This window comes from Lissotriton helveticus, chromosome 1_1 (genome assembly GCF_964261635.1).
Source record: "Lissotriton helveticus chromosome 1_1, aLisHel1.1, whole genome shotgun sequence".
NCBI classification, from domain to species: domain Eukaryota; kingdom Metazoa; phylum Chordata; class Amphibia; order Caudata; family Salamandridae; genus Lissotriton; species Lissotriton helveticus.
Window position 1 is genome coordinate 1,432,671,436 of NC_136057.1, and position 13,394 is coordinate 1,432,684,829.

The 13,394-nt window shown below is 48.9% G+C and overlaps 1 protein-coding gene across 2 annotated transcripts in view; it reads left to right on the forward strand.

Annotated features, from left to right (window-relative positions):
• Window positions 1–13,394, forward strand: part of LOC144826880 (A.superbus venom factor 1-like) — a 1,649,148-nt gene that overhangs the window by 725,218 nt on the left and 910,536 nt on the right. For both annotated transcript variants that reach the window (XM_078685340.1, XM_078685347.1), the window contains one exon: window positions 12,601–12,746. In XM_078685340.1, coding sequence (XP_078541466.1) covers window positions 12,601–12,746 — 146 coding nt within the window. The remainder of the gene's footprint in view (window positions 1–12,600; window positions 12,747–13,394) is intronic.

A 13,394-nucleotide genomic window follows, 5' to 3' on the forward strand; every position in this document is an offset into this window, starting at 1 on the left:
GAAGGTGGATGCCTCACTTCGTAAGGTCTATTCCGGTTGCCATCTCACTCTTTGGGCTGGGATCTATGGTACTTATGTGGTGCAATCTTTGCTGATGTATCTCAAGGCACTGTTCAGGTCCTTGGACAATACTTCTGATGGGGCTGGTCTGCTAGATCAGATTGAGTGCCAAGTAGAATATCTTTTGGATATTTTTTTTTATGTGGTCAGGGCTTGGGGCCTTTCTAGAGGGGCTTGTGTGGCAGGCCATAGAAATATTGTTCTTAAAGACTGGAGGACGGATTCTGCCCAGAAGGCATCTGCGCTGAGGTTGCCTTTGCAGGGATCTTTGTTGTTTGGGGCAGACTTGGAGGACAAGCTGCATATGTTATTCAAGCAGAAGAAACATTCCTCCTTTCTCAAAGGCGCAGCTAGTGAGAGACTGTCCTTTAAGCCTAAATCTCCCTTTCGCTCTTGCTCCAGGAAGCAGTTCCCCAGGTCTCAAGGTCGAGTCACTGCAGGACGGGGTTGGGATCGGAAGGTGAAATCTCCTCCTCCTAAGCCTCGTTCCTGACTAAATGATAGAGCAGGAGTTTGTGGTCGGCGGTTGCCTCCAGGCACTTCCTCCAGGCATGGTAGCAGTCTACTTCCAATACCTGAGTGTTGGACATTGTGAGGCACAACTACAGGATTGATTTTTGAGAGGTCTCTTTGGCATCCGGTGTCTTTCCCACTCTTTGGCCTTCCAGGAAAACAATGCAGGTGGCTCCGGCGTGGGGAATGCATTCTCTACTAAAGAAAAGAGCCATTGAGGTGGTCCCCTCTTGGACGTGAGGGGATTTAGTAAAAAATCTTTCTGGTGGCAAAGGCTACGGAGGGCTTACGGCTGGTTTTGGATTTGAAGGCTCTGAAACATTTTGTGTTGCATCTTACCCTTCATGATTTAGATCATGCAGCCATATTATCCCATTGGTGTTGAAGATCATCTGATGAACTTGCAGGATGCATACTATCATGTGCCCATTCATCCCCTATTCCATAGGTCTCTGAGGTTCGGCATCAGGGCAGTGCATTAACAGTTTCTGGTTCTTCCATTTGGGCTGTGGTCAACCCCCCAGGTGTTTACCAAGGTGGTGGCTCCACCGGAGGCCTCCCTCCACCTCCAAGGCATTTTCTTATATCCTTCTATGGATGATTGGCTCCTCCATGCTCCCTCAGAGGAGCTGGTCCTGGGGAATCTGGAGATAGTGTGTGTCTTGCTCAGGGCACGTGCATTTCTCCTGAACTGGGAGAAGTGTTAACTGGTGCTGTAGTATGGCTTATAGGTCCATTGTCGACATTTGCTAAGTTAGCATGAGCTTCACTGCCATGAGGCTGCTTTTGCACACGACCGTGCATGCATATATTTCGCCAGACTCTATTTGTGCCCCTTTCACATAGAACTGTCTACCTTGCACGTTCTCTGCTGTGCTCTGAGGTTTAGTCTGCACACGATGTTCAAGGTTGAACAACAATGTCCCTTGTTATTCCGTTCTGGTCAGTCCCTTGCACATAGACATAACATGCTACACAGCTGCACTACTGGAAATCGTGTGCTTTAATATTGCAAGCGCAACATGTTTTGACACACTTGGAGAGACACCTTTCTGTAGAGAAGAGCTGTGCTTGTCCTGCAATGTGAACATTGCATCTAGGCCTTGAGGTGTGGGGGTCTGCTGACAAAGCCCATAGGTCTTCTTTATTTCTATAATAAACTATCTCTTACCACAGTGAGGGTGGTTAGGTCGTTAATTCTTTTCCACTATTTTTCATAAAATGATATCCCTGTTTGTATTCTGTAAAATTGTAACAATGCTGACTACATTGTGTTCATGTATCTTGCTGCTAGTACTGGCACGTGTACTGCACCATAGAATGTGTTAGTTGAAATAATCGTTTTAAGCTATGCTGCGTCTGATTACTTGCATTGTGGACAAGTTTTAGTGAATGAGCAAAACAGTGTCTGGCTCCCACGATTCCCAAGATAGAGTGAAATGTTCTGGGTTGTCTAATCATTGGTAGCTTCACTGTGGACGTAGAACGAAGAGGACTATAGCTAGTTGGTTTGGGATTTTGGGTACTAATGTGGTAGGTTGGTACATCCCTATTCTCTGAGGTCCTGTTTTCCTGTGCATAGTTCTGTATATGTGCAGAAGCCCTGCAACAGTGCCCTCTCAGGACATGACGGTCTGAACCAACATGGACTTGGACTTCTTGTCGGTTTCATGGATCTGGGTGCTTTGATCCTTGGTCCTGGAGGTGATAGGCATGTCCTGTTTGTCTGTTCACCTGTTGTTGTGAATGTTGGGGCACTTGTTGGCAGCTGTGTTTCTGGTGCCTTGGGCTCTGTTTTGCCACTGCCCTCTGTGGCTGTATCTGCTGTCGGTGTGGGACCCTCACTCCGGCGACTTTGATCTGGTGGTTCCTTTGTCCCCTGCAGTGTGCCAGCAGCTGGAGTGGTGGACTTTAGTGGTCAATCTGGAGCGGGGTGTTCTGTTGCAGCCATACCCTGCCTTGGGTGTTGACTACGGATGCCAGCGTATTTGATTGAGGTGCGATTTTTGGGGACGGGTCCCTGATGGCCCACTAGTGTCTGAGGGAGGGGCTGAGGTCCTCCAATTGGACGGAGCTGATGGTTGTTTCCGTGCTGTTGGGGGATTTAAAGCTTTGCTGGAGGAGCGCAACCTGGTGGTGCATTCTGACAACCAGATTACTGTGGCATATTCGAACAATCGGAGGTGGGATTCAGTCCCAGTCCCTCAATGCGGTGGCTGGGCCTTGGATCCTCTGGGTGGAACAGCACCTTCTGTCCCTGCGAGCTGTGTATGTTGGGCAGGTGGATAATGGGTAGGCAGATGTCCTAAGCCGGTTCTTCCCTTCCTCTCACGATCTGTGCATTACCAAGGAGGTCATTCATCTGGTGTGCAGGAGGTTTGGTGCACCATTCCTGGATCTTTTTGCTACCTTGCACAATGCTCATATTCCTCAGTTTTGGAGTCGGGATCCGCAGGTCGGGACTGGGGGGTGGATGCCCACACAGTTCCTTGGCCCAACCACCTGTTGTATGCTTCTCACCAATTGCTCTGGTTCCCCAGTCTCCAGGGCAGGTCATGGATGGTGATTATGATGGTGCCTTTTAGGCCACATCGGTCTTGATTCCCCAGTCTCAGGCTGATGGCTTTTCAGGGTTTGTTGGATGGTGCCGCGCTTCCCTGCTCCTCTGGGCATTGTCTCATCTCCTGCTTGTCCGTGGCTCCGTTTCTCGGTCTGGAAGTTGAGAGGCCGGGTTACAATGCCAGGTACTGCCTTTGCACCTAGAGCTGGCTATTCAGCAGTCCCATCGTTCTTCCACTCAAAAGTCCTATGAGAGGCACTGGGGAAGTTTGGCCATTTGTGTGGTTCCCTCTATCTGTCTCCATTGGAGTGTTCCCTTACAGATGTGTTACAGTTTTTGTGGGAGGGCTTTGAGAAGCGCCTAGCTGCCATTAAGGCTTTTTGGGCTCCGTGGGATATTCTGGATGATCTGGTGATCAGGTTGCTTCACAGTTTCTCTCTTGCCCATCCTGTGAGGAAGCTGCTTTTTGCCTTGTGGGATTTGCCATTGGTGTTGAAGCCTCTGGTGTTGGCCCCTTCGAACCATTGGAGTTGATTGATCTTATGTTTTTCACCTTCAAGGTGATTTTCTTGGTGGTGAGCACTTCCACTCAGTGGGTTGGGGACTGGGTGCTCTCATGGCCAGGGAACCCTACTTTTTTTTTTTAAATCTTTATTTATCAGTTTTCATGGATCATACATAGTTACAGTGGTTACAATCATTCCAAATACATTCAGTTGACAAGGTAAGAGGTACACTGTCCGAGGTTAAGGGTCCAAACGAAATACAAATGCGAGTGTGCTCTATCTCGTTGCATCTACAGAAAGGCTGTACCAAGTCACATATTTGGAATCTCAAAGCCATCACAGATGAGCATGAAGAGCACTCCTCAATAATCAGGTCTCCACATTGGTAGAAGCACATAACATCAGAAAGTTAAGAGAATTAGTGACGTGCCTACAGCAGCGCCAGGAGAACAAAACATTAGAGTGTGTTACCTAGAGGAGAGGTGTGGCTCACTGGTTAGAGGCGGCAGACCTGTAGGCAGAGAACGGCCCGGGACCAGGGTTCAATTCCCGACGCGGCAGGGTCTTGGACCAGGGTCAACGGACTCGATAATTCTCGCCTCAGTGCCTACTCTAACCAGGTAACACACTCGGTAACTCTGGGCATTAAGCTTGCCTCATCTCTACAACGGCCCCCCACAGACGCCAGGGATGCCTGGTTTCACCCTGGAGATACCCAGAAAGGGACCATCTGAAAGGGAAAACCAGGACGGGTTCCCCAGCGGTCTACAGCGCCAGGACACTCGGGTAGAGTAACAGTGCGCTTTACAAGTATCCAACAACAACCTATAACCCATCGCCTTAGTTGTCATCATCTGACCCTTCCGGTGGCGCTGTATGTCTCATCAGATACATCTGTAGAGGACCCCAGATATCTTTCGGCTTATTCCGAACCGGTAGTAAATCAGCAGAGATATTGTGTTGATCCTGACAGTAGACTACATCGTCTAACCATTCCTTGAACTTCGGAGCTCTTCCCCTACCCCACCGGCATGCAACCCTCCTTTTGGCAAGCAGTAGAGCAGTGTCCACAAATCTTCTAATGGGCTTAGGGACATGCAGTGTGTATCCCAACAACATAACCAGCGGGTCCCTATCCAGTGCTCCTTCCGTCATAATCTGCAATGCTTCGTGCACCTGAGTCCAGTAGCTATACACCCCCGGACACTCCCTTGCAAGATGAATGAATCCCGCCCTCTCCGCATGGCATTTAGCACATCTATCATCTTCTGCCAGCTGGAATCACAGCTTCCGAACCGGGGTATAGTAGAATCTTTGCAAGAACTTGTAGTGTATGATTTTGAGCTTACAACTAGAAGAAATATTGGCTGTGATAGTACAACAATAATTCCATTGATCCTCAGTAACTTCCTTGCCTATATCCAAACCCCACTGTTGTCGCGCTACACCTTCCAGCCCCTCACGCTGTAGCCTGATATTATTATACAATCTAGAAACAAGATGGCGGCCATCTGACAGCAACATAGCGTGCAGTGATAACACTACCTCCGGTTCGTTCCGAAAGTGTATCAGCACTTCCTTCAGCCCCATACGCAATCTGATGTAATAAAATACCTCAAGGGGGGTTGGTTGCAGTCCTTGAAACAGTTGTTCCCTAGTGCGAAATTGCCCGTTTAGGAATAAGTCCCCCCACGTGGTCACCTTAAGACGTCTACACATTAGCCGAAATCCCGCCTCTTGCAGTAGCGATAATTGGGGGTGATATGTGAGTGGCATTACTGGGGAATATAGCAGCGAAGTACGAAGGATCTTCGCCAATCTACGCCACGCATCGATCGTGCACGTTACCGTAGTGGCTGGTGTTTCTATGACTGCCACCGTACCCTGAATCATCCCGCTAAGAGGGAGAGGACGCGCAATCCAATCCTCTACCGCCAGTTGTGGCATAAAAGGCGTAGGATTCATCCAATGGTACGCATATTGCGCCTGAGCGCTTAAGTAATAGATCTCGAAATCTGGCACATCAAAGCCTCCTTTCTCGTAAGGCTGAGTCAGAATTGACCATCGTACCCTTGGTTGTTTACCCCCCCAAAAAAGCCGAAGGAGTTCCGATCGTAGCCTAGTAAAAAAAAATGCCCCAGGATAATAAGGGATATTTTGAAATAAATAAAGAAAGCGAGGCAACACCACCATTTTTATTAGTGACGCTCTGCCTGCCATTGACAATGGCAGCGACTTCCACCGTGAGACATCGTCGGCCAGTTTGGTAATGGCAACACCATCATTAAGTCTAAGTGTCTCCTCCTTATTTAGAGATATAACAATACCCAAATAGCGAAGATCAGTGTCACACCATTCAAGTGGGTAGTCCAATTGGAATCTGGGAACTGCACGCGTAAGCGGAATTTTTTTTTATTTCTTCCAGTTTATTAGCACTCCCGATATCCCTCCAAAGGCTATGAACTCATGCAAAATCGGGTTAAGGTTGAGTTGCGGTTCTTTGACATACAATGTGATATCGTCCGCATATAGCGATACCCCTATTTGGCGCTGGAAACACTTGAAAGCACTATCCCTATGTAGTTGGTGAATGCGGCATGCCAGCGGTTCTATGGCTATAGCAAATAGCAGCGGGGAGAGAGGGCACCCCTGCCTGGTTCCTCTCGTTATGGGCATCTGAGGTGACAATACTCCATTAATCAACACTCTCGCAACTGGCTTGGTATAAAGCAGTTCCACCCACTCTACGAATATCCTGGGGAACCCCATCCTATGCAGTATTGCAAAAAGGTACTTCCATTCCACAGAATCGAACGCTTTCGTCGCATCGAGAAATATGGCTGCAACTGGGATCTCAGGGCTATGGTAGGAATTAGTGAGAACAATGTACGAAGATTATGGGTTGTGGCACGCCCTGGCACAAAGCCAGCTTGGTCCGGTAGTACTATCTTCGTCATAATCAAAGATAGACGTGTCGCCAAGACTTTAGTAAGTATCTATGCGTCACAATTGATAAGAGACAACGGCTGATAGGAATCTGTGTCCATCGGGTCCTTGCCCGGCTTCAACAGGGAAGTTATCACTACCTCCCTCATCGATCCCGGCAACTCCCCAACTTCCAAAGACTCCTCAAATACTTCTTTTAGGACTGATGCCATAACATCAATGTAGCATTTGTAAAATTCGGCAGGCAGTCCATCTAGTCCCGCCGCCTTGCCGTTAGACAGCGACATAATCGCCTCCCTTATCTCGTCCAATTCAAGTGGCGCGCCGAGGAACTGCCTGTGGACATCACTTAACCAACACAACGCGATATGATCTAAGAAACTCCCTAAGTCTATGTCTTCAGCCTGTTGCGTGGTATAAAGCTTCCCATAGTGCGCCAGGAATTCCTCCTGTATCTCCTGTGTATTCTGACAGCCCTTGCCCTCTGGTGTAACAATCTCCAATATATTAGTACTAAACCGCGGTTTCCTCGTGAGTGCCGCCAGCACCTTTCCAGGCCTGTCCCCTTCACAGTATCTGCGCGCTGTCCAGTGTTTCCCCATAAACCTAACTTCTCTAGTTGCCTCTTCCTCATACTCTGAAAGCTTGTCCCTAAACCGCCCATGTACCTCTGGGTCTCCACCTCTCGTCATCTCAATTTCCAACTCTTTCAGCTCTCTATCTAACTTCCCTATTGTTCTTCTGATGTCCCTCAAAACACCGCAGCCCTTGGATATACAGAAACCACGGATCGTGACTTTAAACGCCTCCCACACCATTTCCACACTGGTTACCGATCCCTTGTTTCTGGGGAAGAATGCTTCTATTTCTTCTCCAGACTCAGTTTTGAACACCGTATCCAGTAATACTGAGGGGAAAAGTCGCCACGGGGGCCATAGTTTGTCATGTCCTGGCATAGCCAACTGCAGCAACACTGAGCAATGATCCGAGTATGCCCTGGACAGATCTGTCACTCGTCCTATAGCCAAGGCCAATCCTCGGGACACAAAGCAATAATCGAGCCGAGCCCAGGTATTGGTGAGTGTTGTGAAATGGGTCCACTCCCTGCGCCCTGGGTGAACAAACCGCCAGCTATCCACCAACCCAGCTTCCTCAATTAGGCCCAGCAGCACATCTCTAGCCTGTCTGTTATACGGCCCACAGCCATCCGACCTATCCATTCCAGGGACTAATGCTACATTAAAGTCACCTCCCCAGACAATATGAGTAGCACCCACTCCCATCACATGCCCCCAGAGTGTCGTGAAGAAGTCCGGGGTGTCCACACTTGGTGCATAGCAACTCACTAATACAACTGTATCTATACCTAATCTGCCCCACAATATCACATAACGTCCTTGAGGGTCCATGATCTCCCCTAACAGATGCATGTGAAGTGATTTCTTGACGAGCACAGCAGTCCCCCTTGCATAAGATGAATATGATGCAAACTTCCTAATCACCGCCCACTTACTTGCAAATTTGGGCTCAGAGCGCGGGTGTAGGTGGGTTTCCTGCAACAATGCTATTTGCACATTATGCCTATCTAAATAAGCAATCACATTTCTGCCCTTTCTGGCGTCATTGAGACCCCGTACATTACAAGATAATATTGACACGTTACTCAACCCTGTATCAGCCATAATCGTGGTAAGGACTGTACTAAGAGCTGCACCACTATGTCTAGCCTCCAGCCCGGTTGTACCACAACCCGTCTGACCATGAATTCTGAATCGCACTCGCAACCACACTGTTCTGTAACCGCTTCCCTTTCCTCCCCCCACCCACTGACAGCCCCCAACCATGTCAGGCATTCTCCGAACCCCTCTCACCCACCCCTGCCCAATACAGACATCAACCCTCCCGAAAGCCTTACGCCATCTTAAACCTCTGGCAACATAGCATACGATCAACACTACCAGGTAACTTCCCGCCCCGCCCCCCACCCACTGAAGCATCCTCAACTTGCCAGCAGCGCCATCCCACCCCCCTCCCTCCACTGTCAGCCAACAACCCAACAGCCGCAGTGTAAACAACATTGTGTATGGGGTACTCCCTCTCAGGGACATTAGAGGTACACACATTGCCACCCCCTGCTCCTCGCCCTGAACCTCCCTCTTAGGGCCTTACGAGGTGAGGGGATGGTGCCTGGCATACATTACCACCCATTGTCCAACACCCGTCCATGGTTTAGACGATCATTCCCTGTGTCAGCACTCCGCCGGGGCCCTTCCGCGGGCCTTAGAAAGGAGCCCTTCAGCATCGGTACAGTTCCCAGTTCAACAGGACAATGTCTTCACTGTTCGTCATGTAGATGTTGATCCTCTCTTTCGCCTGCATCATCGTCCCTATGGCGTACATCACGGCTACGTCGCAGTGTCTTCAGGAAGTCTTCCACCTGTTGAGGATTTAGGAAAAAATGTTGCTTCGCCTGATGAGTCACCCTGAGCTTCGCTGGGTACAATAGGGCATAATCAATTTGCAACGCACGCAATTTCTTCTTAACATCCAGAAACTTGCGTCGCTGTTCCTGCACTATGGGTGTAAATTCCGGGTATATGGAAAAACGAATGCCGTCACACGACAGCTTCTGGGTGCTCCGTGCTGCACGTAGCGCTGTATCTCTGTCACAATAGTTTAGAAGCCTCGCAATTATTGGTCGAGGTGGAGCACCAGGTTTAGGTTGCGGGCCCAAGGAGCGGTGTGCTCGCTCGACGATGTACTGTTTGGAGAAGGCCTCTGCACCTATCGCCGTCTGAAGGATCCTCTCCACATACTCCTCCATCCGGCCTGTATTGGTAGATTCTGGCACACCAACCACGCGGATGTTGTTGCGTCTGCTACGTGCCTCCAACTCCTCATTCTTTGCAGCGATTACTCTAAGGATATTGTCCATCCTCGAAAGTCTGGTGGCGTGGGATGCAGTGGTATCATCAGTATCCGACACACGTCTCTCCACTTCGGTAAGTCGCTCCTCATGAACATTCATCTTCTGCGCAATTGCGTCCACCCTGGAGGATCCACCTTATCCACCACTGTGGCAAATCCCTGCTTCATTTCCTGGAGTATTACTTGCATGTCCGGGGCACTCAAACTGGGACCTGCCCCCACCGTTGACGGGCTGGGAGCCCCTCCATTGTTCGGCGTCGTACGTACCACCTTCCTCGGTGCCGAAGCAGAGTCAAAGGATAATTTGGCCTGTTTATTGTCTTGGTGACCCATTATTGACCACGAAAGAGGCGTAGCGCTTCCAAAGGTGTCACCTCGAGTCCACTGCCACAGGACCACCAGAGGCCGTTGTGAATGGAACGGACCAAGGGTCAGGGGTGGGTCGGTATGTGCGCCAGCTGACCCACAGATCCCACCAATGGCCTTGCTCACTCTTCACTCCATCCAGCAATCCTCGCTAGGGTGGGCAAGTCGCACCCCCTCTCTGCAGGTCAGTATAGCAATTTATGCGACAAACAGCACGACGAGCGAGAGTTGGCACAGAAAGAAGTTGATGTAGTGTGTCACGATACACCCTACTCTGCTAGCAACACAAGCGTGCTTAAGCCTGCACAGTGTCCACTTAGTCTGCCAAGCAGCAGGCCCACCAGGCTTAGGCTCCTCCCGTGGCACAATGTCTGGGTAGCGAAATAGGGACAAGTTAACCCAGCACTCAGTTGTCTGCTTCTTCGTTGCACTCAGGTAGCAGACTGTCCCGGCCAGGGGGCGAATCGAGCAAATCACCCTCCCAACGCTATCAGGGCCGAGTCGGTGTCGCTCCACTTCGCCTGCTGGCCCCCTGCTTCTCCAGAGTCCACACACCTGTCCCTGCCAGTAAGATTGCCCTGCTCGCTCCGCTCGCCAACACCGTCACGAATTGCCTATCAGCTTGTCTCACCTTCGGTAGGCCTCTGGGGTATCAGACGCCATCAGCGAGAGCAGAGAGCCCGCAGCGCGACACGGTCTCCGCGCCTCAGCACAGCCACTTCAGGATCCCGTCAGCAGGACGATGGAGCACCCCTCGCGGGTCAGCGCTGAAACGCCCCGACTCGACACCGCATCCACTGCCGCCTCGCCTCCGCCGCAGGAAAAGAGCTCACATTCACGAGTCCGCCCCTCAGAGGCCCGTCAGCCTCGTGGCCGCCCCGGCCTCGCGTAGACACCAGTCCCCGGTCACACTGACAGGCGGGCTCCACACCCGCCCCCGGGCAGACACTCCAACGCCGGTATCTCGGGAGCTCGAGGATCTTTCTCACCCAAATTTCAACCGGAGGTGCATATAGACGTCTCCTGCAATCGTGCCGTTTTTGAACGGGTTTGGGGGTGATATTATAGGATAAATAACGGATGTTTAGCTCAGGCAGCAGGAGCCTCACAGAAGTGCGGCCATACTGCGTGTGCGCCCTCTAGCGCCCTCCGCCAGGGAACCATCCTTGTCTTTTTCTGACGATGGTGTGGTTTTGAGATTGGATGCCTCTTTTGTGCCGAAGGTGGCGTCTCAATTCCAAAAGTCCCAGGAGCTGGTTCTTCCAGCTCTGGTGGAGGTTCCTGACTCTTCTGGGGACTTGGATTGGTCCCTGTTGATGTGCTCTCTTGGTGTACCTGGACCACACTTAGGGGCATATTATCAAGAAACGGTGTCAACTTTATCGGCGCTTTAGCGTCAGAAAACTGCCGCTAAAGCGGCGAAATCGGCCTAATAATACGCCCTTGTGAATTCCCATAGAAGCCCATGTTCTGGTGTGAACATGGGCTTCTATGGGAATTCTCTACGGCGTATTATCAAGCCCATTATCGCTGATGTAGCAACAGTTTTCTGCCGCTAACGTGGCGATAATGTTAACGCCGTGCTTGATAATATGCCCCTCAGTCAGTCAAATATCTTTATTTCGGTTAATAAAAACCATAAAACCAGTACATAATTCATTATAACACAAGTTAAAATTCCACAAATGTACACATGATTGTAGTTCAAAATAAACAATTTACAACAATTAAAATCTTTGATACAAAGAGAGAATAAATGCAATCGATTTCACAGAAATAGACACAGCACAATTTCATACCCTCCTCAGTGCATTATTGGTTAAAATATTAGGGCATTGTCAACCTACTGATGAAATCGCCATGGAAAGTCTTGTTTTATTTATACGTGCTGCCGCAACCAAAAAGCTGGCTATACTGTAGGTGACCTTAACAGAGTCCAGCATTTGTAGGTGTAGGCGGGCAGGCCTCACCTGGACAAATTTCAATTCCCTCAGTCTTTTCGAAAGTCTGAGGCCTTGTTTGTTTTTTGTTTTTGGGCCGGCTTCAAAGGGGAAAAGGCCTCCTCCCTGTCCATTAATCGGTGGCTGAAGCAGGTGATTGAGATGGCTTATTCCCTGGTGGGTGCTCCTCCGCCAGCTGGGGTGCAGGGCAGTTCCACAAGGGGTGAAGTGGCCTCGTGAGCTGAGTTGTGTGGGGGAGTCCATTCCTAAGATTTGTCGGGCGGCTACGTGGGCTTCCTCCAATACTTTTGTTCTCCATTATAGTCTCCAGAATGTTTTGGGGGAGGATGTCATTGTTGGGTTAGAAGTGTTGCAGGCTGTGTGCTCCTAACTCTATTTTTTCTTTTCTGTCCAGTGAAAGTGCCTCGAATTTATATAGGCAGGAATTGGTGTCCAAAAACCATGTATTGCAGTTATCCCCCATTCCAGTGCCATAGTAAAAATTACCGTATTATGCGGTAATAGGCATTCCAGCTGCGGTATTAACCACATTACTAATTAGGAGGGTCAAAGCCTTCTGTATTGTAGGATCTTGCCCCATTTTGCATCAAGTAATTTACATTTCCAATATTTCATGAAATTTGTTTTCGAATGTCTATTTTCTATTTAAAATTGAGGGTCTGAATCAAATATTACCATTACAAAGAAAAAAACGTGTGAGTCCTAAAGCCTATGTTTCCATGTTTGTCACCGCAGTGACTGTCAATCTCTTTCGCTGCAGGGATCTGTGTGGCCGATCCGTATGAGATCACTGTGTTCAAGAAGTACTTCATTGACCTGCGGCTTCCCTACTCTGTGGTCAGGAACGAACAGGTGGAGATCCGAGCTGTGCTTTATAACTACGGGGAAGACGACGATGAAATAAAGGTATTTGTTAGCATCAAATACAAATGTTTCCTAAAGCAAGACTCAAGGCTCAAATCCAGTCTTAATGTAGTGCTTTATGTGGACAAGTAATCTTGTTTCCAAGCACACCAATCAATACAGACAAGGAGACTTGGAAATAGGGCAATAAAGTGATAGGTATACAGTAGTGGTACTGGAGCAATTTTCCGTGTGGGGGTGCTGCCATCAATGTTGCGTCATTAAAGTCACAGGGACTGTGGATATCCAAGAGTTACACAAAGCACACGTGTATCAAATGCATCCAGCAGGAAAGTGGTAATAAGTAGATGGTGGTCCATTTTGGTGTCACTGGCGCAAATATACTATTTAAGCATGGTGTGGTAGCACACTGTTGTTTAAAGACAGCACATTTTCAATTGAAATGACCACTAAATATGCACAAATAGTTTTACTGCTATAACTATTAAGGCCACAAGCAAACATGTGTGGAAATTGGGTTTCAGAGAATTTTTCCTTTGTACATCACCAAGTCTATTAATTTGCTTTGATCCTATTAAAATATTTGTTTCTATCAGACTTCGTGATTATAAAAAATTGTGCTTCATTTGGGCTTTCCCAACTGCTGATATATTCTGAAATATTTGAACTGAGTTAATTTACAAGTATTTA